This window comes from Ammodytes marinus (genome assembly GCF_949987685.1).
Source record: "Ammodytes marinus genome assembly, chromosome: 24".
In the NCBI taxonomy this organism is placed as follows: Eukaryota; Metazoa; Chordata; class Actinopteri; order Uranoscopiformes; family Ammodytidae; genus Ammodytes; species Ammodytes marinus.
Genome location: NC_137228.1, coordinates 4348358 through 4375717, shown reverse-complemented (window position 1 = coordinate 4375717; position 27360 = coordinate 4348358). Strand labels below are relative to the sequence as shown.

Sequence of the window (27360 nt, the reverse complement as noted above, 5' to 3'; positions counted from 1 at the left end):
TTGGCTTTCAAGTAATACATTCTGGTCTTAGTTTTGGCAGCCAAATTCTGCTCCGAAGGCCTTTTAAAGGTCTGTGGAGGTCGCTAGAGGCTGAGTCAGACCTGAGCAGGGAGACATCTGTCCAGGCCGTGAAGGATTTCACGCTCCTGGCCGTCCAGATGATTTAGGCCCTCCAGGGCTACCTGCTGGGAGAGGCTTCTAGCAGGTTAACCCGACACAGATGGATCCCCACACCAGCACTGAACACACACATGGAGAAACACGCAAGCACACATGTGAGGGCCAGAGACAGATGCAAGCGCGGACATATTGGAGCAAAAATACACACATCCACTAACACACATACAACCACACATGTACACAGCTGAATTTTCTTTAGACCAGAGGGACAACACAAAAGCATATTTTCAACAGACAGCCAGACTTATGTATGTCCTACCACACACACATTATTGAGTACAAGTGGACAAGGAACTGGTTCAAAACCTTTTCACGGTCTATTCTGGACATTGTTCAAGTCGAAATGTGGTGGTTTAATTGGTTTCAAATCCAATTTAAATTTCTGATTCGATTTATTTGTCAGATAGTCAATAGCAGCGAAATGATCGACTTAACCCATGCAGTAAATGGGAGCCAATTACATCCAATCAGCATTTCCAATCACCTTTGTTCAATTTTAATACAATTTCAATTAGCTGCATTTCAACAGGCCTTTCTTTTTAATTTATCCAGATGGGTATAATAACCAGTGTACTCAGCAACATTAATGTGTTTTCTGATAAGATCCATACAACTCTTCTATCTGTTAGTGATATATGAAGCCAAAGCCAGGCGTAAGCTTAGCTTAGCATAATAACTGAACATTTTCGTTTTGTAGTACAAGGCTAAGTACTATGTTTATCTCATTAGCTAAACTAATCTTTCATGTGTAAAATAGACATAGAGGCCAGTAAATAAAAGCAAAAGGAGCATTTCACAAAATATGTTTGGTCAAGTGAAATACAACCCTTTGAAAAAATATGAAAAAATCTGATTTTCTTCGGCCAACCAAATTTGTCCAGTGGAATTGTCTTCCTCGTCCCAGTGGTCTCTCCTAATTCTGTAAAGCTGGTTATGAACCTCCCTCTGTTGAGTGGCAGGGATCAGCAACATCTGGCTAGGACATCAGGACACGCCTCTCTTTCTGGCTGACACACACACACACACATACACACAAAATAAGGCACACTGGTACTCAGACATGCACTGCAGTGAGCGTGAGGCTCATGAACATCTGGCTTCCCAGACTTCCCCTACAGGGAATCAACTTCTTGTTGTTTTTAACCAACTGCCTCTCATTTCATTTCTGGTTCTTCTCTACTTAGAGTCCATATAAATTATGGAAAAAGTCAGTGCTGTCTTATTTAACCTTGCGTCCTCCTTCACTGCAACTAAGATTGATGGCATCATAGTTTGATTGAGCAAATGTACAGTAGTGAATAAGTGGAGATATTCATTTATTTATCCTTTTTTTTAATTTCTCTTTTACCTTATGTGTCATAGCTTGTGGCCTATTGTGGAGAGTTTATCTGCGTACTCACTCTTGATAGATCATTCAAGAATAAATTAAGTAATGGTGGGAAAGTTACTCTGGGTAAGAAGCTATTAGAATACCCTGTGGGTTGCCAGGTTGTTGCAGGTGTTTATCCTCCTCCAGCTTCAAACGCATAGTCCGTTTAAGTATATTATTTTATCACACAGACCTTTCCAATGGATAGTTTGACATCTGTAACATCGCCACACCGCACATTTATTAACAACATTAATTGCCACATACTGTTTTCAAACTTAGAATATTATAAAGGGCTTTATTTTTGTTTTTTCTAAAACTTATGAAAGGGTTGAAGATGGGATATTATCAGATGAACCTTATAAGTAACATTTATGATTGCAGCACTTCTGTTTATTACTCTTTTATAAATTATACACTGATTTTTATAACTGCAGACTTAATGGGCTATTAATGACTGACCAAATTATGTTCCTATTAATGGTTTGCAACTTATCAAGCTATATATCAAATTCAATGAAGCCCTTAGTAATGTCTTATAAATGCTAATAAAGGGGGGCCTTAATAAAAATGTGTACTTAAATGTTTGTAGTTGAAATTTTGTTTTGTTTATTACAAGCTAAAAGTGTTGTAAATAAAATAAAAAAGTCATACTTAACAACCTACTGTTTTAAAAGTAGTGTAGCCAAGGCAATTCTCCTCAAATCACTTCCCTGCCTAATTCATCTGCTTAATCCCTGCTTTGGTGTTCTTTGGGAAGCAAGTGAGCCAAATAGACAGTGGGAGTGGAGCCGCTGCGTTGCTTTCCTCAGGGAGCGTCCCTGCTTCACCATGGGCCCACCGGGGGCCTGTTTCTACACACATTAGTGGTTAATTATTATCAGCCCGCAGCCATAATGAGCGCTGCATCGACCTGTAGCTATATGTGTAGCAGTGATATCACCTAATGGAAAAACAATCGGCCAGCTTTTCCTATCAAGCAGTTTAGAAGTTTGCATAGATAATAGCCGATTGATTTGGGGTGTGTGGAATAGGAATGTGTGGGTGTGGGTGCGTATAAAACAAGCTTGTTGTCTACATGTTTAGAAAAAAATTATTTTGTATTTTGAATTTAATTTTAATATGTTTTTAAGGTTGAAGACAATTACCATTATGTTCATACATATTCTTCATTTACTCTTGGCAAGCAATACTGTAACAACAACTCATGTGGATGAAGTAATACACTATTTGCTTTTAGTGGTAACTACTGTTGTGAACTCACTCATCAAAAACCTGTTACAACTAGTGTAAGCCTATATATTATAATAACCTAATCCTAAAGCTTGAGATTCCCTTTGCATTGCACAAGGTATTAATCATCCTCTCTAATGTTATGGATTGGAAACAGTCCGTTAAGTTTCTGAAATATATAGTTATTGTTTTAAATCCACTTCTGAAGAGCGAGGCTGCCCTGCCCACCTCCCCTCCACTGATCTGCGTCTCAGCAAAAACTCCAAAGAAGACCAAATGTGGCCTGACTTAACACTGTAATGAAAAACTGTGGCTTTTTCACATCTGTCTTCAAATACGGCTCTAACCAAGAAAAGATCTTTGCAGAAAAAGAAAACAAATGCAAAATGTAGCCTTGCATGCTATTTTTTCTCCCTGCTGTCTTCACGTTTTTCCACGACTTCTGTCGACTAAAGTAACTTTCTGAACAAAGTTGTTAATATCTGATTCTGTCGAAAAAGTACTTTTTGATGCTAGCACATTAGTGACCTAATAATGCCATATATAATAATATAGCACTGACAGACAGGGGTGTGTTTCTGCAGAGTACTTTTGCTTTAACTTAATTAGTATTGTCATTGTAGGACTTTGACTTGTAATAGAGTGTTTTGACATACTCTACTGCGTACTTCTCCCACTGTGACTGCACTTGACTTGGCTCCTCGATTTGGAACGCAAACCGCTTATATGCATAAACACCCGCATAGACATGCTCGAAGGATCAAATGTCCTTCTTTTTGTCCTTCCCGACCCTTTTTGTTTTTAGTTGAACATAAAGAAAATAACCCTCACCAAAATTATATTCCTGCAACACGGCCCGATAGAGCAGCATCATCCCTAGTTTCAAGTCTGTGTTTGTGAATTCCTGTGGAAACGCGTGGAAAAAAAGCATATGTACACCAACATACACATGCATAAAACCACTCCATATTCCTGCACGGGCCCCAAAAGAGGCTGTCTTTTTTTTTTTTTTTTTTCAAACGCTGACATTTAAATTCATCGCTGACGGTTCTTTACCACATACTTGTCATAACATTGGGGTAAAGTTTCTCTGCTGGCACCACAGTTAGCTTTGAGAAAATCCTCTGCGTATTGTTGTTGTTCCTCACATAGACCACGCGCTAGCAGCAGGCTAGGCCTCATCATACTAAGTGGGCGGTGGGGATGAGCTATTTAATAATCAATCCCTAACAAAAAAAAGAATATCATAACTTTTGTTTCTTGTTACATGTCATGACATACAATAGCCACAGAAAAAAAATGTCCTTATTCATCTGTCCTTTCTTTTACCCCCTTGGCATTTAGGAGGGTGCTCAAGGGCACTTCAGCAAATTTTTCAGGCTCCAATTTGCACCTAAAAAAAGCACCCTTTCATTTAGTCTGTACGTCTGCTTTGTTGCATATCATAGCGTTGCAGGAGGTCATCCCCGTACCGACACAAAACTGATCCCAGAACAGCTGTTAGAGACGGCTTGTCTTCTGACGGCAAACATCTGCGGCTCATCTCCACCGTTTTGACGGGAAACGCAGGCCTTCAGCTCCCTCCTGCTTCTCTCCTTTCTCCCCTTCATTCTCACTCTCTATTTCTCTCTCTCTCTCTCTCTCTCTCCCTCTCTGATGTTTGTTTTCTCGCCTCGCGGCCATCTGCTCCTGATGATTTCTGGAATACTGAGTTCAATGCACAGAAGCACGCAGAGGCGAAAGGGAAAACAAATAGTTGACTTATAATGTTGAGCTGCTGCTTCTACTGGATGTTTGTTGAGTGACGACAAAATGTTTCAAATACACTAAATTGTCCAAAGTGTATATTTAACTTTTTGTGTTGTACCTATTTCCCATAAACTTGTCTTCCACAATGCGTGTCTTAACTTCCACAGCTAGCACACAGGTGTTCGGCCTCAGACCTGTCGGCAAGAAGGGAAAAAAGCAAAAACTCACAACAAAAACTAAAAATACAATAGTTTAGACTGGAAACCAGTTTAACAGAATGCTCTTTGATAACTAAACAGGGATGACTGACACCATTAGTTAATTGCTAGATCATTTTGAGGTCAATATTCAGATACTCTGTGAGGCTCAACCTCACTAACGTTTGATTGGTTGGACAGCTGACTGATGGTGCACAGGTGTTATTTATACCCGAGGCTCTCATGGTGAAGTCTGGCACAAGGTACGCAGAGAAAACCTAGAGATAAATATAACTCCATAACGTACACACATGTACATGCATGATGCGTGTGTTGTCGCCATGAACAAACACTATAGGCAATAATAACATAGCCCGTTGAGGAAATCATACCTGCCAATGGGCCTCGGTTGCACGGATGATGAATGCGCGCACACGCACTTACATGTCAGCAAAACTGGATGATGAAGATGAAACACATGCGCACCGAGAGGCTGACGTCAAACGCGCACACACAAATCCAGACAGACAGACAGACAGAGTTATGCTTTAGATGGTATGTCGTAGACCACACACTGTGCCAGCTGTGTGTTAAAACAGTTATTCACGGTCTCGCATTCTGCTGCCCAGATCCAGGGATGAGTTGCCCTGGTAACCTGAACTTCTGGCCTTTGTGTGTGTGACACTGTGTGCACATGTGCATATAAGTATGTCTTTGAGAGTAAATGTTTTTAAAAATAAATGTATCCATAAACATAGGTAAATATGGATGTGATATGATATTTTAACCATAAACATGTATTGAAAATGTAGTCCAATTATGCGCCAAGCTAATTTTTAAATCTGTATTTGTAATAGTGAAAAACCCCCAAAAAACATCAGTAGTGGATAACAGTCGAGTCGTTTGAATGTTTGCGTTGGTTGTCCACAAAGCCTTCAGAGCCACTTTTCCACCACCGCAGCAAATGCCAACATTGTACATAAAATCATATCGTGCTCGCTGTACGAGGACTCGCCTAATTTTCCGCACATTTAATTGCTCTCGACGGCAGCAAATTGGATGCACTGTCATAGGTAGGGCAGCCAGACGAAGTGAATATGGGAGCCCTTTACTGTCTTTTGTCAAGCGAGGCTTCATAAATAACTGAGACTTCCTCCTCTGGACGCCTGCCAGTGGCTTTTCACTATAAACCACACAAGCCCCACGGCTTTCTCTGAGCAGCCGGCTGCAAAATGGACTGCCGGTTCTTGACCCCTGGAGGAGTTCAGAGCCATATTTGAGCTAATATTTCTGTAAGGAAGAGATGAAGCAATCGACCACCCTCCTTCCCACTGTCCTGTGTATGTGTATCTGTAAATAACCCAAGACAATACCTGCTAAACCAAACCATATTGTTGACATATGTATTGATTAACAATTATATCTCTGTAAATTTGGGGTCTTTCTTTTTCTCCATGTTTTGAAACTAAAGTAAAAAGTACGCCATATTGTCAAGTATGGGGGGCAGGGGTTGTTAAGCCTTGTTAGCGTTGTTAGCGTTTGCTGTCTCTCTCTCTTGGCTGCAGTTTCCAGTTTTATTAATGGAAGAACACAACACTGTAACATATGGAATAACGTACAGAGGTGTGAAATCACAGAAAGGACTTGGTTTTGGGCGAGCAATGTTTCCCCTCCCAAACGCATACATGCACACTAAAGTGCCGCCCCACATTCATCATACCATTTGATATTGCTCCCTTCAGGAGGGGGGGATCTCTCTCCCCCCTCCCCTGACAGTGAGAAGTCTTCCCATACGCTGGGTGGCCCCAGAGGGCCCCACGCACGGATGACATCAGCCCCCTCAGCTTGGAGGAGCCCGTGACAGCCGTATGTAAATTGAATATGACTAATCGCTTCCCCGCATCACCTCCGGGCCGCCGCGATGAAAGACGGAGCGGGGAAAGAGGAGAGGGAGGTCTCCACAAGAGCGCCGGCTTTTGAAGTGGGAAAACGGGGTGAGAGGGTAGCCAGCCAGCCAGCCAGACAACAAGTAACGGCCATTGTTTGATTTTTACAAATATATATATATTTTATTTTAACAGTTCCGTGCTAGTGGCCTGCTAGTGCGCTATGCCAAAGGGCATGGAGTCAATGATCTATTGGAGAAACATGAATGGTTGTGGTGTCTATGCTCTCATCACTTAATGGCTGAGTTAACCAACATGACAATCTCCCCAAAAACAACATGGTGCATTGCTTGACCAGACAATCCCTTTTTTCTTTTCTTTTTGAAGCGTAATACCTCTCAAGGGGCCCAGTGGACGAGAGAGAGTTAAATGGCTATTCTCATCGGTGACCATCTCCTTCTCACAGCCTTGCTTTCTTCCAAGTAAACGCTTCACACTCACAAACAAGCGGAGTGAGAAGATAAAGTGCTTCCACATGTGGAAGGCATGAAGAAGAGGCAGAGGTGACCACCCATACAACAGGGGGAATCCCAGGTGTCCTCCTCTTTGTTCTCACTGTGTTTGTGTGTGTGGGAGAGTTTGTTAGAAACTCACCATGAGAGTTAGTGCATTATGTACATCCCACGCATCATTGGATGGTGCTTTTGTCAGATGTACACCCAACAGAAAGAGCCCAGAAATGTCACAATGAAGAATCAATATGGTGTCGACTAAAAACACAAGATAAAAAAAACTTAGATTATTTTTAATTCTGGACATACATTATTTTGTAATCCGTTTAAATGGGCTTTTCTCTGTTTTTCTCTGTTCTCAAATCAGATTTGAGAACAGTCGTCAGCAGCCCGGGTTGAAGTGTCTGTCTGCCGCATTGCATAGCTGTGGCTGGAGATGCGCTGGCATTTTCTTTACACTTCTTTTTAAATTAGAGCAAAAATATCGGACCTTGAGTGCGCCACCTTCTCAGTAGCACGCTATACATTGGCAAATAGCATCTTTACCTTTTGGTTTGTTTTGGAATTGGTTGAGGGAGATTAAGCTCATTTTCATACCTATATGACACACATTTAAACATTCGATTTGTGTAATAGTAGGACTATTTTACTCCGAAAACAGACTAAAAAAGCTCTTACAGAGTGGAAAATTTTGAGAATTTCCATCTCACTTTTTGGCCACAGTTTGTACACATACAGTCTGTAAGTGATGCCCCCCCACACACACAACCACCACCACCAGTACCATCTCCACACCCCACACCCTGAAATCACCCCCTGTCGGTCAGAGTAAACAAGTGGCACTGTGTATATCCTCCATGTAATCTGGATTTAGCTTGGTGAGATCACGGCTGTTGGAGCCCAGAGCCCCCTGGACGCTCAGCTGCATTGTGGGAGGTTCCTTCTCAATGCCACCTTTGTCTGTTTGTGTGTGTGTGTGTGTGTGTGTGCGTGTGTGTGTGTGTGTGTGTGTGTGTGTGTGTGTGTGTGTGTGTGTGTGTGTGTGTGTGTGTGTGCGTGTGCGTGTGCGTGTGCGTGTGTGTGTGTGTGTGTGACAGCCCGCAATAAGTCATAAGTAAACTTCCCAATGATGAGAACCGACCTTGGTGGTGTGTGTGGAGTCCTAAAGCAAAAAACATTTGGGGTTAATCGGTTTGAAAATCATTCGTACATTTTTTTTTGAGCTGACATGGTAGGCATGCCATATGCTGTACGAATACACGCACACAAGCAAACACACACACACACACTGCACTATGCAAGAAAGCTGCATCACTTTAAGCTAGCCTCTTTGGATCCCCTAGATGTTCAGTATACAATAAATAAAGAGGATATTATGAAATGAATACCTAGTCATTATGCATTATGTCATGAACATTTTTGTGAAATAATTGCAGAAACGATTAAAACCCAAGTTTTTATTTTAAATTTTATTTTATCATTAATTTTCATAATAATTGAATGTTATAGACTTTTTATTTCGAAATCTGTTTTGGTTTCATAATGGCATGTTTCATGATGGTAGTTTTGTTAACGACCTCTTAATAAAGCAAACACTGAAACATTATCATTACGAAAAATAATAATTGTCATGAAAAAAATATTGTTACTGAGGGAAAACCAAATCATGAAATAAAAATGTTTCAAAATAAAAGGAACTTTAAAATTCTGCTATCAAAATAGAAAATAGAAAAATAACATTTAGTTAAGTTTTTATACTTTTTTTAAATGATTTAACAAGGTATATTGTTTCATTAAAAACAAAATGTCATGGGTTAATTTATTTCACAATTAAACTATTTCATTTTGAACACCTTGGGACTCCAGACTGGGCTAGCTTTTGTTTTTTTTCCAAATTATGTATAGATAATTTTTCTAGCTGTTACCTCTGATTTTAAAATATCACCTACATTTTGATTCACTCAACAAAGTAATTCAGTCAGTTTATCCAAATAATAAAATGGGTAGAAGCTAAATAACTAGTTTACATAGCAATAACTTGCACCAATGTGTTTTGTATGTCAATTGGTCTCTTTATATTATCTTGAAATCACATATGTATTTATTAAATTCAATTATATATTAATATTTATTATTGATTTCAATTTAAAACAAACACAGATGGACACTTATATGACATACTTTTAAGGCATTATATAATGTCTATCTATTACGCAGATATTGCTCTGTGTCTTTGTATGGCAGTGTTCTTTTGCTGTATCTTATTATTTTCCTGCATTTTTGTATTACATTTTTCAGCTCCTTAGTGAATGATTTGTTTGCTCTGAAATTCTTAGAGGTCGCCCAGTAGACCTATCGTGCCTCTGCATTCTTCCTCTGTCCTCTTTCCCCCTGTCATTCTGGTTTAGACTCAAACACAGTGGAAAATGCACAGAAACAATAACACAAAATGCGGAAAACTGCAGTGGCTTTTTACTGCATGCCAAAGATGCTTCCCCACTGAATAAACAGCGCACTTGATTTTAAAAACAAGTGAGCTGGACCATACAGCTGGATGAGTGGCATCATTTCACTCACATCAGTGAGTCCTGAAAGAAAGAAAAAAAGTGGTGGGCTTACTTTCTTACTTTGTGCACAGCGTGGCAAATGTTGCAATTTCATATGCGGTCCGAATCCAAAAGGGCAATCTGATGTAGGACCAATTGGGTTTCTACAGCAATTTAGGGTAAAACAAAGTTGAAGAAGGGACATGAAGGAGCTTTCTCTCTCTCTCTCTCTCTCTCTCTCTCTCTCTCTCTCTCTCTCTCTTGCCTCCCTCCCTTCCTCTCTCTCCCATTGTGGAGGCAGCAGCTGGGAGGGCCCGACTATAAACTTCTCTGCTTAGCACCACCACCGTCACAGGGCACTGATCTAAGCAGCCTCTTTTTAAAAGGCTCTGTGTGTAAGACCAGGGTTTCCTTTTCCCTCCTTTTCTGCGCATGCTTGTATGTCTCTGCATGGGTGCATTTAATTGCGTGCGTGCGTAGTGTCTATCTGTAGCCATAATTGTTTATCCCCGAAAAGCTTTTTTTCTTATTCAACGTTGACATGCATTTTCCAGCAAGCGTGTATGACAACAAAATAAACAACAAAGTCTGAACGCTTAATTTGCACGGACTGGTTGAGGTCAACCCCTCTTTGTTTGAGTGACAGGTGGTTAGCCAGCATGTTTCCGAAAGGGGGACCCCGGCTTGTGTACAGTACTCCCACATATCTGATTATGTTACAGCTATGGGAGGGAGGGGGATCACGTTTAGTGTGGAAATCACAAGGTCAGACAGAGAAGTTTTATAGCTCTTGAAAACGAATGGAAAATGTAAATGGAGTTTAACAACAATACTGAGCTATTGTGGGATTATCATTTACTTCTGATAGAACTCAAGGTCACCAGTGACATCAGATGAATTAAACCATGGACGTCAATCTTTTACTTAAGTCAAGATAGAAATACCATAATGTACTAAATGTATTTCATTAGGTTATTTTTCAATATCTGATCCCTTAACAAATTAAAAGCATTGTGATGTGTGGAAGTTAATAATTGCTCTATGTACTACTGTGTATATGTATACCAGTGCATAATAGGGTGTGTGTGTGAAACAATTCCTCATCTTCAAGTTTATTTGGTCTGATTTAATTGTGGAACTTTCTGCTTTTTGCTGTAGTGCATGGCTGATTATAATACAGCAGTGCAATCTTTGCTGCAGCTTGAGGATATTATATAACACTGTCCTGGGTGGAGGCTGATAATGCTTGGGTTTTGTGCATGTGTGCGCTACCTGCTCTGAATCCAACTCTCTCCCCTTTTTTTGAACGACAGAGATTTCCAGTGTGTATTCTCCCTTTTATTGCTTTCATTTGCATATAAATTAAATCCATATTGTGCCTGCGAGGCAGACTATGCTAACTATGCAAACGATCCCTGGCTTTTTCTTTGTTTTACAGATAAACCCTCGGTTTCCTAAATGACAAGGTGGGAAGGGGGTTGTGTGTGTGTGTGTGTGTGTGAGTGGGGTAGTGAAATTCTCTTGCCGTTTCATAATTGTATGAATTTTAAATACATTGTCATTGGATCCCCTTCCGCATTCACAGCAGGGAAGGCAGCTATCGTTATAATATTAGAGCTGTAGGGTTAGCTGACCGTGAAGAGCCAGGCAGCCTCCTCACCTCTGTTCACACATGCAGGCCAGATGGCAAAAGAGACCGGATTTACAGAACGCATCAGGCCTGTGTGTGTGTGTGTGTGTGAGTGTGTGTGTGAGTGTGTGTGTGTGTGTGTGTTTTCAAAACATAACAACGACCCTGTATTTAACTCCTCAAGACAAGCGAGAGTATTCAGAGTGTTTTTAGCTGGTGCAAAATCCGTTCTGTGGTATTAAAACCAGCCTATTGTTTTCCTGTTTTCTGAGCAGACACAAATTAGATCCACACAGAGCCACCTCATAATGTGTGTATTCAATTAGATTTGGTGTCAAGCTGAAATCAAGTCCTATGAATATTCATTCATACATTTCTGCCGATAGTGACGTTAAATTATTCCTAATTTTGCTGTGGTGCCCTTAGGAAACCCCTTCAAGGACCCCTGGAGGTTTCCACTGCTTCAGGCAGACTATGAACTGTATTAAAAAAATGTAATCAACATTATTATGTCTTCTTTGCCTATTCTCAAGCTCATTTGACTTAATTACTTATTATTTGTGACTTGAGCATTTTTCTTAACAGTTCAGTGTTGCACTCATTGTCTGCTGATGAGTATACCCTGAAATAAAGGCTACATACAGTAAATGCATTTTCTATTTATTTTTTTTAAATTAAAATTATTAATTTTGAAAGCTGCGGAATAACATGCCTAGAAACAAACAGCTCGTCCTTATTGAAATCAATGATTAGCCCCGCTATGCTGTGGCTTATTAACTCTGTGCTCTATAGGCAGAGATGAGTCGAGCAGACGCAGCAGCAGCAGCAGCGGTGCCTGAAATAATTAAAAAGCCTCTTCGACGTGGAGGCCGTGAACTCCTCCGCTGCAGACCCTCTGCAGGCTTGTTAGCTCTTAATTAAATAATCTGATCCGCCATTATCAGATCAGATGTATATAAACAACGCAGCAAACAAATAATATAAATCACGCCCGGCTCGTGTTGCTGGTTTAGAGCATCAGTCGTGCATGTCAAAGGGCCTGGGGGTTATTCAGACCAAATGCTGCCACTTCAGACGCACTTAAACACTTCACTTTTCCCTCCATTTAATTCTAACATCAAAGGGACACCTCTCCTGTAGTTTTTTTGTGGTTAGTTAAAAAAAAAACTTAAAAAATGGATTATACTTCAAATAATATAAAGTCAAATCATATAAAGTCAACGCCTCATTGGCTCAAAGTGACTTGTTAGGAGGGACATTTTGCAACAGGAGGAGGTTGGGTGGGGACTTTTTATTTGCCCTAAAAATAGCAGGATGGCACCCATGGTGTAAACCCTGACCACTGGTTCGAATCAGTGTAAAACTGCATGGAAACAATCTGGATGATAATAATGAAAGCGAGGGGCAAATGGACACTATAAATGCATGCCTAGTAACTCATAAAAACAAGCTCTCAGGAAAGATGGAAGACTAATATGGCAAAGTGGCCTCAACCAGGATCCTCCAGTTGTCTTTCGTAACTAATGTAAACAGGATGCTGATGCTTTTATAAATCAAAGCAATAATCCAGTTTTTCCTTTGTAAAACCCTCTCTTTAATCTAATTCACATCCTTTTAATACTTAGAATTTATAATATAAATATATATCTCTTCTCCCACAACGCTGGAGATTATAGGGATTTCAAAAGGCAGTTTTCCAAAGCAGGAAAGTCAGAAAATGGAAGTGGGGTGGGGACTCCATCCTCTGAGGTCCCACTCTGATGTCACAACATGCCCCGTTAATAATAAAATATACAACTTAATCAATAACAGCTATAGTGCAAACTACCTTCACATAATCAGACCCTTAAATTTTGTCTGCTCTGGCTGACCTTTCGAATTTGAGCGCGCAGACGCACACACACGCACGCACACACACGCACAGACACACACAAAGACAATATGTCACAGAGTTCATGGCCAGGCTCTATCAAACTCGAACCTGAGGTCACAGAAGGCCAGACGGGCAAAAAAAAAAGTGTTTTTCTCCCTAAAAAGCCGAAGACGTCGCACACTCATCACAGCTTCCCCTCAACAAATGTGTTCATTTAATTAAGGCTCCTGCTGTAGTAGTGTCTGAGAGTCAAGAGAGTAGCCGAGGTGTTAAATCCTCTAAATGCCCAGAATAGATTAATGGGTGTAATGATATCCGTTACAGAGAGACAAGCGGTGTCTGATTATAGTGAAAGATGATCTGTGTGTGTGTGTGTGTGTGTGTGTGTGTGTGTGCGTCTCTATATTTGCTATATTTTTGTATCTTATAGTCTTTGCCCCACATCATCTCTCACATATCCAAATAATACAAATTCAGAGTCAGAGAGACAGGAAAAAAGCATGTTATAGTTCTACGGGTTGCTCCTTTAAATGATTGTTAACAGTTTTTTTAAATTGTATGTCCCCAAGCTGTTTATTTTTTATTTTTTTATATTTAATAATTTAAATTGTTTTCCGTTAAAGCCATGGCTCATGAGACATAATAGAAATAATAATAAAAATAATAATAATAATATAAAATTGTGTCTGTTATATTCTCCTGTTTTGAGTTTATTAAAATAAAATAAAACAAGAAATCTGTATTAAGAAGGCCCTATATAGGCTACAGAATAATAAGACTTCATATTTTATATTATTTATTTATCCCCGTTTCAACGCTTTCACACTGGACTATCTGTGGGAACGAATGAAAGAAAGAAAGATGTAGTCCATCCATCCATGATCTCGCGCTCTCTTTTTTTATTATTATTATTTCAGACTACATGTGAACATATTAAAATCTTTGGCTTTGTTTGACTCCGCGGACTGACGTGTGTTGGAGGGAAATGTGGGCGCGAGACACAAAGAACACTAAAAACCTATCGAGCCAAATCAGACATCCTAAAAAAAAAAATCATCCGGACGAGAGATGGAACTCTTGAAATGAAATATACCGTATACAACATGATAACTTGTGTGGCTATATAAACTTTAATAAGGATCGTTCATTTATATAATTATGTCCATATACTGTCACCATAAACAGAAATCTGTGTTTTTTTTTAAATAGCGTTTTCCCCCACTTCCAGTTCATTCTTTTTTTTTCTTCCTTTATCTCCAAAAGTTCATAATAGAGTCACAGGTTTTGGGCCCTCAGCTCAGCGGCGGGGTAGGGGAATAATAACAATGTCCGGGGCCGCTTTATTCACTCTCCTCCTTCTCCTCCTGCACCGTGGTCGTGGAGTGGTTGTACAGTCCTTGGGCCATGAGCTGCAGGGCCAGACCGTTTTTGTAGCCCGTGGCCTTTTTGATCTTCGCCCTCTTGTTCTGGAACCAGATTTTGATCTGCGACTCGTTGAGGTTGAGTTCCTGGGCCAGGGACTGTCTCCGCTGCTCCGTTATGTAGCGGTTTGCCTGGAACTCGTTTTTCAGTCTCTGCAGCTGCTCCGCCGTGAAGGCTGTGCGCGGCCGCTTGTCCTCCTTGGTGCTGCACTTCTTCTTTTTCAGTTTCCGTGTCCTTGGGCCTGCAGTGGAAACAACAATGGCAATAAAATTTATTCTACTGCCGCTGGCACCATTTTTTACACACGTTGTAATATTTCCCCTATTCAAAGCTGCTGCATAGTATCGACTAAAGCGTCTCAGTGATGAGCGATGATTGCGCCTTGTTATCGGCCCCAATGTAGGTCACCGAACTGATGTGCTCAGTGCAAGCACCGCTGTCCTGGCTGGATGCTCTATTCCACCCTCACCCGCTTCTTCTCGAGAATACGTGCATGTAGGTTACGTTAGAGCCGCACCTGCTTTTGTCCTCAACTAAGCTCTAGTAAAGGTCCACTCCTGTCTGGCCTTCTAACTCAGTGCAGTGCGTAAATAAAGAGCAATAGAAACATACGCTAACGAATTAGTCATTTGATGTATTTTTTTGGAACTATAATTTTGAATTAAGTGTAATTTATTCACTTTTTCTCCACCATGGTCGAGCTCTCATTGAGTTTGCAAAGCATATATTCATGCATGATTGAAAAAGGAATACCCTAATATTAAGCTAATATGAAGGACTGTTGATGGACAATAGGCTGCAGGACATTGCGCTCTCGCACGTCTATGTTCGTGTTTTACCTGAACGTGACAGATATAATGAAACAAGGCCTTCTTCCACTACAAAACACCCAAAACACGTAGGTCAGCAATTTCCTTCAGGTTTGGTTATGGAAAGTTTAGTTCGTTGTGAATGGGATATGGAAACTGAAGTTGTGTGTAGGCTATAACCAGCAGGCCTATTCTCAAGCTGTTCTCGTAGTGATATAAGTGGAGGTTTCTCTCTCTCTCTCTCTCTGTGTGTGTGTGTGTGTAGGTGTGTGTGTGTGTGTGTGTGTGTGTGTGTGTGTGTGTGTGTGTGTGTGTGTGTGTGTGTGTGTGTGTGTGTGTGTGTGTGTGTGTGTGTGTGTGTGTGTGTGTGTGTGTGTGTCTGATGCAGGCCCGTGACACCTGACCCACACTGATTCAAAACAAGCAGCCCCCCGATGCTACGGTTCAACTGAGAGAGGATACTTTAGCCTAGAGCAGAGCAGACTTCACAGCTTTCTCTTCAAAATCTCCCCTATTCTGTTACACAATTATTATCGGAATGCACACATGCCCACCGTGACTTCATCGCGTAAACACGCAGCGCTGCGCTCACGTGTGGACAAACACTGCCCGAAATGCATGCACCGAATAGAAAAAGCTTGAACAGCAAAACATGTAACTGACAGTCACACAGCTAAATGTAGCCTGTGCGTTGTGACTGTCCAATTAATGCAATAGCGACAATAGATACAAACCCACACGATGAAAGGGAGGCTGAAGAAAATAATAATAGGCCTACAAGTTAATATCCACACATGCAAGTCACAGTCACACAGAGACAGACTTAATGAAAAAATAAAGCACAACAATGGCGGAGATCCTGCCCCCCTCCATCAGTACATCGCCTTTATTTTTTGATGAACTATGAAATAAATAATGGATAAAAACCCAGTAAACGCTGCTTTAAAAAATACGCCCTATACCATCATAAATATGGGTCAAATAGGAAGAACATGTTAAGTATGCCCTGAAACAAAATCTCTGGACTATTCCATTCTGATTTCTCTTGAATTTGAAATGAATAATGTATAATAGGCTGGTGAATGTTTTGTTATTTTACAGCCGTTTAAAAGGCGTAGGCTATCAATACTATACATTTTGTAATCGAATTATAGTTTAAACTCCCGTATATTTTATGGGATATTTTACCAGTATAGGTCTGCTAAATAAAACAGAACTGCAATATTTGAGCCATGTAGTCATAAACCAATTTTTAAAGCAAACATCGTAGATATTAATTCTTAATACTCAACTTTTTTGTGTTAACATATGAGTATGTTTATAGTAAGTCAAACGGGCTCAATTTGCTCAACACATAAAGGCCTAACATTGCATTTATAAGGGTAAACAAACCCAGTTTGATTAAATTGCATATTGAATTGCAACATGCAAATAATAAATACACTATAATAACCTAATGAGAGTGCATAGCGCATAATGCGTGTTTATGTTTCAATACGTGTGTGTGGAAAATAATAGTTTCGTTCATTGACCCCCAACCCCACTCATTAAACATGATATTTCAACATTATGACTATTGTTTTTGTTTTATTCTGTCTGTAAATATAATAATCTAAATAATACATTAATCCTATTTTTTGAGTCAAAGCCGCACTTGGATACATTACTGTTTATTGTTTTTAATATTTATTGATATGCCAAACTTACATTTCCTTTCATACTTTGAGATTGACACTGGTTTTGGAGCAAGTATGTAAGTTTGTCTTAAGAGAGAAGAGAAGTCAAGTTCCCCATGCATGCAGCACTCAAACACTTCAGGCAGACGGGTAGCATATCATTCGGGGACTATTAGCGCCTTACCAGATGAGGGCCGGTCCGAGTAGCGCGTACAGTAAACCCAAGCGGGCCACAACATCGGCTGGCTTTCTTTCGTCCTGGGCGGAGAGCCTGCAGTTGACGAGGGGCTGTCTGCGTATCTGCCCGCAGACGCCTCGCCTTGTTTGGACGAGTTCTGCTTGGACGAGGGCGAGGAGGACGTGGAGGAAGACGACGAGGAGGGCGACGACGCGGTGCTGTCGCTGCTGCAGTTGGAGTCCAGACAGAGGCTACCGGTGTGCGGCGGCCTCGCCCCCAGCGGGTTGACGTTCTCTCGGCCCGGCGTCTGGCTCCGCTCGCGGTAACTGGGCTCCTTCCTGCAGCCGAAGTCCGGCCGGAGGATGTTGTCTATGAAGAAGTTGGTGGTTCTGTGGGCCTGCTGGGCCGCCTGGTGGTGCGGTAAAATCACGGGCGGGGATGGGAGGTTCGGTGACAGCGACATGCTCTCCTCCTCGGTCGAGTCCCGGCCGCTGTTGGGCTCCTTGTGCTCTTCCATAGCTGTTGACGGTGAAAAACGTCGGCCCTCTCCGCGCCACACTCCACTTGTTGCTCGCTCTCCCGCCCCCCTTCAGTATCCAATTTAGACGGACGGCATGTAAAAAACAAGCCTTTTGCGCGAGAATAATACGGATAAGTACCAGTGTTATATATGTTTTTAATATCACCTACAGCGGCAACATGTCGTCTCCTAATAGCCTTCCGAGAGCTGGCATAGCGAGCAGCTCCACGTTACAAGCAGTGTCCCTGCGTCTTCACGGTGCAGCATAATATCTGTGTATTCGCTCTTCCCAAACTCTCCTAAAACCGTTATCTCCACCCTTGAGTGTGTGTGTGTTTTCTTCTTTCTCTTACACTCCTCGCCGGAAGCACGTGTGCGCGTACACACGTGCAGCAGACCAATCGGCTGCGGAGATCGTCCCTGTCACAATTGACGAGGTCCAATTAGCGCTGAGGATGCGTTTCGAGCGTGCACGCGCGCACAGAGCCCGCGCGTAGTTCGATCATTTTCGGCGAGGCGCATGTGCGCACACATGTACACAGCAAAACAAAAACAACAGCGGGATAGCCACCATTCTAAATTTTACTCAGAAGGATGGAGAGTGTGTTTTTTCTCACTGAAACACACGTGATTAAATCACATGTAAGGGTTTATTGACTATTATTAATGTATTTATAGACAAATTACAGTTATGAATACATTTAACTTTAGGCTGACTCGACGCCTACATGCTCATTACTGGGCAGGTGCTTTGCCCCTCTGCGTAAATGTTATAATATATAAAATATATATAAAAACAATACATTTCACAGACTTTAACTTGTTCTCTTTCTTATGAAAAAAACTGCTAACACACAAGATTGATAATTAGCCTAAATATGTCTAAAATTAAGGTCGTACGTGATTTAAACGTTGCTATTTTTAAGGAAGAATAGGAAAGAGAATATGCGCACTTATATTCACGAACGTTTATTAATCTCTCAAAGCCAAATGTCTTTAAAGAGTTTCAAAGTCGTTTGTATTTGTTCTGCGTTTTCCTTTCTTTTGCATGTTTCTTGTCTTTCTTTCTTTGTGAGCCATATTTATGATTTAAACGATCAGATGTGTTGACAGCCTATGTTTTTTGGCAGCACAAACGGTTTTCAGACCATAAATATGAGAGTGAAAAATTAAGTTTTTTAACACACACACACACACACACACACACACACACACACACACACACAGGCCCAGAAAACAGGAATGTTACAGATAAAAAGCTGTTGATTTTTTTGTGTGAAATCCGCTGAGTGAAAATCTAATTGGCGATTTGAAAGAATAATATTAATAATCATAATGGCAAACGGATGGAAGTGGGCACGTGTTGATGTTTAACACAGCCGTAGTGAAATCTTTATCCCATACACAGGCCGGAGTGGGAAGCCATGGCTACTTAATTAAATTCCAATTAGGACAGTATCAATATGCTGTTTAGCTGCAGCGCCATTGTTGGCAAATGAGCCCTCAGTCTGCTCTTATCTGGCGCTGCAAAGAGAGGCTCCTTGAGCAGGGCTGCAAAAGATAATTTATAGCTTTTAATTAGTCTTCATTCTGCCCGATCAGCCGGGTGTTCATCACGGGGAGCGTGCTGAATAAAAGCCCAGTCAAAAGCGCTGTCACCGGTCCCTGGCAGGGCCCTTAATCAAAGTGAAGCAGGGGCCCGCGCGCTACAAGCCGCGTAATTTCCAAGGTGCTGATAAAGCTCGTTGAATAATAGCGAGGGCCCTCGGAGACACCATTTACAGAAATGACTTTATTGACGGCTTAACGCTGGTAATTCATTTTACCTTTCATGTATTGGGAGCCGGATTTGTCGCAGTAATAGGATGATAAATGCACTGACGGATCCCAGCCCCGGTTTTATTGAGTAGCCTATATAGTCGAGGTGCTTCAGCTGCACGTGCACACACACATACGCACACATAGGCTACACGCACACACACGCGCGTGCACGGTTCATGATGAGACTCTTGCTGAAGAGCTGCCTGAAGTAAAGGCATGACAGTGTGTGTGCGTACGGGATGCACCAGAGCTGCTTCTGTAATAGAGAAAAAGAAAATTATGTCTCGGCGTTTTCGGTCGTTTCACTTGATTATTTCCTTTCAGTGCGGAGAACTAGTTGCAACAATGTGGCACCAGCCCCAACGCCAGATGAAGGAACACTATAGCTCTGCAAACAACCGTTCTACAGTCTACTTTTGATTGATCATCGTTTTCCCCACTTCAGATTGGGTTCTTGTTTTGGCCTGCGTGGCTTGTTATCTGATCCAGTCACAATTACAGGCCTTTTCAAAAAAAGAGAGAAATAGCATGTGTTCAAAACACTCGTTTAACACAGTGCAAACTATTGTCTTTAGGCTATATCATTTAAATACCTCATTATTCTGTCTTTTTCCTAGATAGATCACAGCGTTGGTATTTCTTAAAACGTTTTAAATGTGTTTCAATGTGTTTTTCTAGATAAAAAGTAAAAGGGATGTACACAATCAAAGGGTCAAACAAATCTAAGACTTTAGTAAAGGTTTATGTTTACAGTGTGCATCGGATTTAAGATTGTTTTTGTGTGTGTGCAATATATAGGCTAGTTATGGTTAACTCAAAGCCCAGTTAAATCTATTGTAACAGAAAAAAACAACGGCCTAATCTTCACAATGAAGTAGAACATATTTACTTTGATCATAATCCTCATATGTATAGGCCACAATAATTAAAGAGTGTTATATTTTCTTCCTGCACCTTTAAAAGGCTGCGTTTATCCAAAATATGGTTATCTCCACAAAATAAAAATGAAGCTCTGCAACTTTTTTTTATGGTTAGAAAACCAGTCCAACAATGCTTATTTGTGTTTCTTTAGGTAATTGTGGCATTTCTGCAAATAAAATGAAATAAAAACAAATCCTCTACATATTAAAATGGATAGAATATTTCAATTTGCTGATGACAAAAATCACGTGCGAACGTCTGAGGAAAGTTGTGAAGCGTTGGATGGATTGTGTCTCAAAGTGCTGCAGGTTTATGCTCCTGCTGCCACCTAGCGGGGGTCGACGGGAAATGGTGTTGTGTTCGTTTTTGCTCCTTCGGTTAAACCATTGATGGTATATATAACAACAGGTTTGAACAGCAAAATAGGCAGTTTGCTGGCGTAGCAGTCAGTCTGTGTGACAGCAAAAAGTGTATTTGTCTGAGTAGGCTGTGCAAGGTCCTGTTACTGTCACTAGGTGTTGATATGTCCTCGAAAAAAATACAGATGTAGATAATGTAGCCAATTTTCTAAGTAGAAGTTTGATTCTCACTTGTCCTTAGAAAAATAATGGCTCTCTTACATTTTTTTTAGATTATTTGAATAGAATCAGGTGCTAGTTGTAGATAAAGTTTTTTTTTTGGGATGTTTGCCATGAAACAGTTTGTGAACCCCTGGGCTATAGCAGCCAAATCTGGAGACCCAGAAAGTCAATCGCAAGTATATGACTCTGGTGACACCTAGTGGCTATGATGAGCAAGTGGCAAATGCATTTTTGATTTCAATTCAACAAATGATTTCCCTGCAATACAGTGCTTGTCCGCTAGATGTCAGAGTAAATCAACTGGAGATATCTTTGTTTCCACCCAAGCAACTTTAACTGTTTTCAGGAAAGACGTCACAGGCAAAGGAAGCAATTAATCCATGGATTAGTGACATCATGCCAACAGGATAGATATATTTCACATAAACACCAAAAGAGGCATTTTAATGGCCTGAGAAAAAATATCTAAGTTACTTTAAAAGTGTCCGTTATAATGTATGTCAAGAATCCAAAAGTCTCTGATACATCTGCACTACGGCAGTCACATTGTTTAACCCAAAATCAAATTTTATTTCCCCCAAAACTGTTTCTGCAAACCCTTCCAACATTGAAATGCCAGCTATGTATAGAGGACATGTTTGCATACCAAAGTGTGATTATCATGCCCATAGCTTCCTCTCTCTATCCCTCTCTCTCTCTCTCTCTTCCCGTCTGTCTGTCCATCTCTCTCACTCGCTCCAAGGTGCGAGCCCTCTCCAGTAATAATATATGAAGGGCTCCTCTTCCTCATCCATTAACCAGGAGGGAGGTTGAGGTAAAGGAGGCTTGATCTTTGGCCTTCACACTCACACACACACACACACACACACACACACACACACACACACACACACACACACACGCACACCGTCACCTATCATTAATAATTGAAGGGATATTAATGCAGATAAATAATTAAGCTTCACGGGGATCGCTAAAGAGTCCTAATGAGAAGAGGGGGACAGATTGCTCCTTGGTCTGCTGAGAAGTTTGTGAAAGCTTGAGGTGATGATAAATGGCCCCCGGCTGCTGGTAATTGGCAAATTAAATCGATGCAGAAGCAGGGTTTTGTTAGCAAAATGACCCATCTTACTTAGTAGTGTTGAAGCAGAAATGTAGATGATGTGTGTCACAGTCTGCTACCTGTCCGTACCAGTGTTAATACACAGCCTAGGCTCTGTAAAGGGGGGGGAGATATTCACTGATTTTGACAACAATGCATTCTCCAGAATGGCAGACTCCATCTTTGAAGCACCACCATCACGTTGACATTTGAGGTTTTCCCGGACTGGGCATTATTTGTGGGGTGGGTGCAGGCCCGGTTCTAGAAAGTCAGACTTGGGTGGGCCTGTAGAAATTTTAGGTGGGCACACTTTTCAGGGAGAGTGAAGATGCGAGCGCGCGCAGAATTTTTTTGCCCTTGTAAGATCTCTGCGTCTGCTTTTTGGCACATTTACTGTGAATTGTGTAGAACACAATATGCAAATAAACTTTGAGTGCTGCTGTGTGGGAGATTTGATTCTTGCATATTTTTTTCCCAAAATGTTTATGAATAACATATAATATACATTATATACAACATAATGTATCTATTTTTCTTAATCGCAGTATTAACTGTAGGCAGCCTGAGCTGATTGAAGAGAAAGCTTTGGGACTAGGCCACCTGAATGGTGGTAGTCCAGAGCTATATACTATACACACTACTTTCCACTATTGCCTCTGAATCGTAGCTGGGTTAAGATAGTAGCCACCCGAGGTCACGACCCTGCTAGGGGGGTCCGGGGGTATGCCCCCCCGGGAGATTTTATTTTACCTTTTTAAAGTGAAATGCATGAATCTGGTGCACTTTGAGAGGAAGATTAAGAGGCTAAATCTGAGGAATTTTGTGTGAACAAATAATTTGGAGACACTGGGTCGGATGAATTAGAAGCTATTGAAGAAAGACACATGGATTTTCCATAGAAATATACATTTGAAATAAAATATTATGCAGGGTCCTCTAGGATGGGCTTGGTGCTCTTTTTCTTTTACGGGACATATTTTTCTGTAATATGATGAATTAATTTAAATGCAGTGAGAGGAACGAAGCAGAATAACTCTGTTGTCCAGTTATCTTTTTTTCCACAGACGAGGCTGAAATAGGCTATAGACTACAGTATACACAGTGCATGGGCAACTGAGGGCAGCCCCATTTTCAAATATTTTTAAATAAACTCAATACACACTGTGAACGCCATGGACTTGAACGTGACGTGATCAGTTAACCTCGGATTACCTCCTAGATGAACTGATTCAATTATTAAGCTAATAACTATCTACCAAAACATTGTATTCCTTTTATTGTATGATAATTTACATTCACATAATATGATGTTGATATCAAACACACAAACAAAAAAAAAACTAAATAAGAAAAAAAATTGGGGGGGGGGGGGGGGGCCCTGGCAGTCGGGACCCTAAGCAACCGCTCATTTCGCTTATGCCTCGGGCCGGCTCTGCTGAGAAGTGACCACTATAAGCGGGTGGGTAACTTGGAGGCAGGCTGTCCTGCCCACCCAATAATACAATTAGAAGCAATGCATGGTAATGGTATATTCTTTAGTATTAATTAATTGTCTGAATTTTATTTGACATTTTCTTGGACAGCAAATGAACAGGTCCGTCCGATAGTGGGTCTGGACTTCCACCTAAAAAAAAAATAAAAATAATTTATTTTTTTATTTTTTTTTTTTGATTGGGTGGGCACAGCCCACATTTGGGTGGGCACGGCCCACCCTGGCCCCTGGCTACCGCCGGCCCTGGGTGGGTGTGTTGTGTAAGTGAGCTGTGAGACAACATGGCCATAGACTTGTCCTTTGGCTTATTATGGGTTATATAATAGGACACATCGAACAGTATGCTGCACCGTAGGTATGCACAATTACAGGCATCTCATTGTGTGTGTGTGTGTGTGTGTGTGTCCTTGTCAACCATGCTGCTTGGGGCCACTCTAACCTTTCAGTGTGGACTCTCCCAGGATCACCTCTCCCTCATCCAGGCATCCTTGGCCTGTCACTCTCACCAGCCAGAACAGAGATGAAAGATATGCTCCTCATTGGCGTTGGTACAATAAAAGCTGCCCTGCTCCCATGACTTATTTCCTTAACCTTTACTCCCCCTTATTCAGACAGTGACAGATTGCATGACACGCGATTGCAAAAACCCCTTTCCTAGGAGACACGGCCATAAATTAATAATATCTGGGATGAGTCGTTATCAGATTTGAAAGCGGACAGATGACAGGCATTTAACACAGTTTGACTAATCTTAGGGAGGTGATAATGAAGTGGTAGTAAATCAAAATGAATTGGCGTCTGAAATCTTGCGCCATGTTGCGGGGGAGGAGCTGTGGTGGAGCCAAGTCTGAATCTTCTGTTTACAAAACATCACCACACATTGTGGTTGGGCATCAGTGATCATTGACAAGGATTGTTTTTGTGTGACTTAATACTTAAAGGAGTATACTGAATAGTATGCATTTAATTCAATGAAAAACACCTTTTAGTAACAACCGATGTGGCCTTTAAGCTTTATGTCCTTTAAGCTGTGGCCCAGTTGATATCCAAGAGAGCATGCTAATGACTCTAAGGACAGTGATACAATCTCTAGGCTGCCCATATAAAAGAAGCAAAGAAGGAAGATGTACGTAAGGCCACTGACATATTGCACCAGTCACAAGAATGGACCAACATTGCATTGCCACAATGGCCTATGCAGCATTTGACGTAAAATATGTTTGTAAAACTAGAAGCAAATTGTCTTTGCATTATTTAATTCGCCAGATAACTTCCAAGTAGTGGATTTGTTTTCTTCATTTGTTGTTTTCATTTTCTTAAATGTACACAAGAGAGAAAAATATATATTTTTTTTTTATCCCCTTATTTTTTTGCCGTTTCCTTCTCTTTTCCCTCATTTCGCCGATTACGCCACAGAGGATATGTGATTCTCAAAGTGCAGACGGACAGACGAAGAGTGAGTCAGCGTTTGGGCTGAATCATTATCCAGCACTTTAGCCGTAGCACTGGGACGAAAGCTTTCCCACTGTCTCAAAAATAATGTTTGCTGTATATGGTTTTGGGTCAGTTTACAGAGTCATAGAGACGTCAGACCTTGTTGACTGAAACTGTCAATCTCATTTGTACAAAATATTTTCTTTTTCATGTGTTGTATGGATGACTTATACTGGGATACATATTGCAGACATATTTTAGCAGTGTATTAGAGAATTTATTGAGTAAAATATCCTATAATACATTATATAATAAAGAAATGGCCGTTATTAAGCAGTGGTGGAAGATGTATTCACACCCCCACCAGCCCCTCCGCACCAAGAACTTAAGTGTATTTATGTACAAACCTTCAAATAACATGGGACTCTACCAGGCTGTCATTTTTCCACTATCCACACTTTCTTTTGTGTTTCAATGACGGTGCTCTTCTCTCCCTGCTGTGTGCTTTGCTCGCACGCCCGCCTGAATAATACTTCCAAGCTCACACAAAGGAGGGAGATAAGCAGAAGGTTTCTGGCTGTCTGTTTGAGTGAAAAGTCTCGGTTTCGGGCTTCCACCCTCTCTGCTGTTACCTTTTTGAATATCCAACTTTTTACAATTTTGTTCATGCCAGGCATTTGCATCTCCTTTTACAAATGTCCTGGTGATTAGATGCCTGTGCAAAGGGCTCGTCCGCTGCAGTTTTTCATGTCCGTTCGGCAATCAGACACTCAGCTCAGCTCTCTACTGCTGAATACAATCTGATTGGGCAGCAAGCAAGCTATGTTTTGGCATTTTGGACTCTATCATTAGATTAAAATCATATAGTTTGCTGTAATGACGGCAGCATGTACAACACACACATACATGCTCAGCAGCCCCAGTGCCCGGAGACGCCTGTTGTTCAGCTGCCTGTCAGTTTGCATTCCCCTGAACACAGTGTGTGTGTGTGTGTGTGTGTGTGTGTGTTTGTGTGTGTGTTTGTGTGTTTGTTTGTGGCCTTGTCCCTCTTATCTCATCCATCAGAGAATTTCACTACTCCGTCTGTCACTCAGCAATCCCTCACTGTCACCCAGACTAGGGGGATGGAGCAACCTGATCATCTATCGCGTAGTTATATATATATATATGTGTGTGTGTGTGTTTGTGTGTGAGTGTGTGTGTGTGTGTGTTTGCGCGTGTGCGTGCGTGTGTCCGTCTGGCTGCCAGTGACACGTACGGCTGTTGATGTCTCAGTTGGTGTCAGCAGCTCCACTTTTCATCCTAAATGAGTCTGCAGCGTGGGGCTGAGAGCAGTTACAAGGCCACCGAGCTTCCATCCTCAAACAGATTAAAAAGGCCTCCGCGTGCGACGTCATCACTCCACTTCACATTTGTAAAAAACGTCTGTGAACAATGAGCATCTCCGACATCAAGTGAATCAAGCCTGGTTATTGTGTAAAAACTAAATACTTAAAGACCTACTTCACCGGTTTGAATATGAAGGTGTATTGAATTCTGAGATCCTATGTAGTATAAATGTGCGAAAAAAATTGAAATCGGTTCATCCTAGCCTGAGAAAAGGCAGAAAGAGTGTTTTTTTTAACCCTATATTTCTCCTTCTCGTGACATCACAGAAAGAGAAATATAGGATTAAAAAAAAACTTACTTTGTAAATATTACTGTGATGTCTTTTACTGTGACATCACAGTAATATTTACAAAGTACGTTTTTTTAACCCTATATTTCTCTTTCTGTGATGTCACGAGAAGGAGAAATATAGGGTTAAAAAAACACTCTTTCTGCCTTTTCTCAGGCTAGGATGGACCGATTTTTTTTTTTTTTGCACATTTATACTACAAAGGATCTCAGAATTCAATACACCTTCATATTCAAACCGGTGAAGTAGGCCTTTAAACGATGCCCAACCTTGGTCAGTACATGTACTGAATGTTCCATGAATGTCATTGAACTATGTGGACAACTATGTCCCTGTTGTCCTTGCAGCTCAAGAATATAACACAATGCCATCTGAGCATAAGTTTGTCGAGTGCGGCGGGGAAATCAGCCAACACCTTAATAGAGGTTTATCCAACCAGACGTGCTAATATTTGTTTGCCATGATTTCCATTTAAATCGACAGGAGCTGTGTATAAACAGCTGCGTTGTGTGTGTGTGTGTGTGTGTGTGTGTGTGTGTGTGTGTGTGTGT

The 27360-nt window shown here is 41.1% G+C and overlaps 2 protein-coding genes across 2 annotated transcripts in view; both read right to left on the bottom strand.

Moving 5' to 3' along the window:
* Positions 1–8054, bottom strand: part of LOC307269643 (L-threonine 3-dehydrogenase, mitochondrial-like) — a gene marked incomplete at its 5' end in the record, with an annotated part of 98355 nt that extends 90301 nt beyond the window's left edge. The window contains 4 exons of the mRNA XM_080052640.1: positions 183–239; positions 4650–4725; positions 4961–4981; positions 7970–8054. Of these exons, the coding sequence (XP_079908766.1) occupies positions 183–239; positions 4650–4725; positions 4961–4981; positions 7970–8054 (239 nt within the window). The remainder of the gene's footprint in view (positions 1–182; positions 240–4649; positions 4726–4960; positions 4982–7969) is intronic.
* A 6461-nt stretch (positions 8055–14515) lies between these two features.
* Positions 14516–17777, bottom strand: LOC307269822 (homeobox protein engrailed-1a-like; the record flags this gene model as incomplete). The annotated part of the gene is made up of 2 exons (XM_080052893.1): positions 14516–14838; positions 17267–17777. 2 exons carry the CDS (start codon positions 17775–17777, stop codon positions 14516–14518), a joined length of 834 nt encoding a protein of 277 aa, XP_079909019.1.
* Between the last annotated feature and the right edge of the window lie 9583 nt (positions 17778–27360).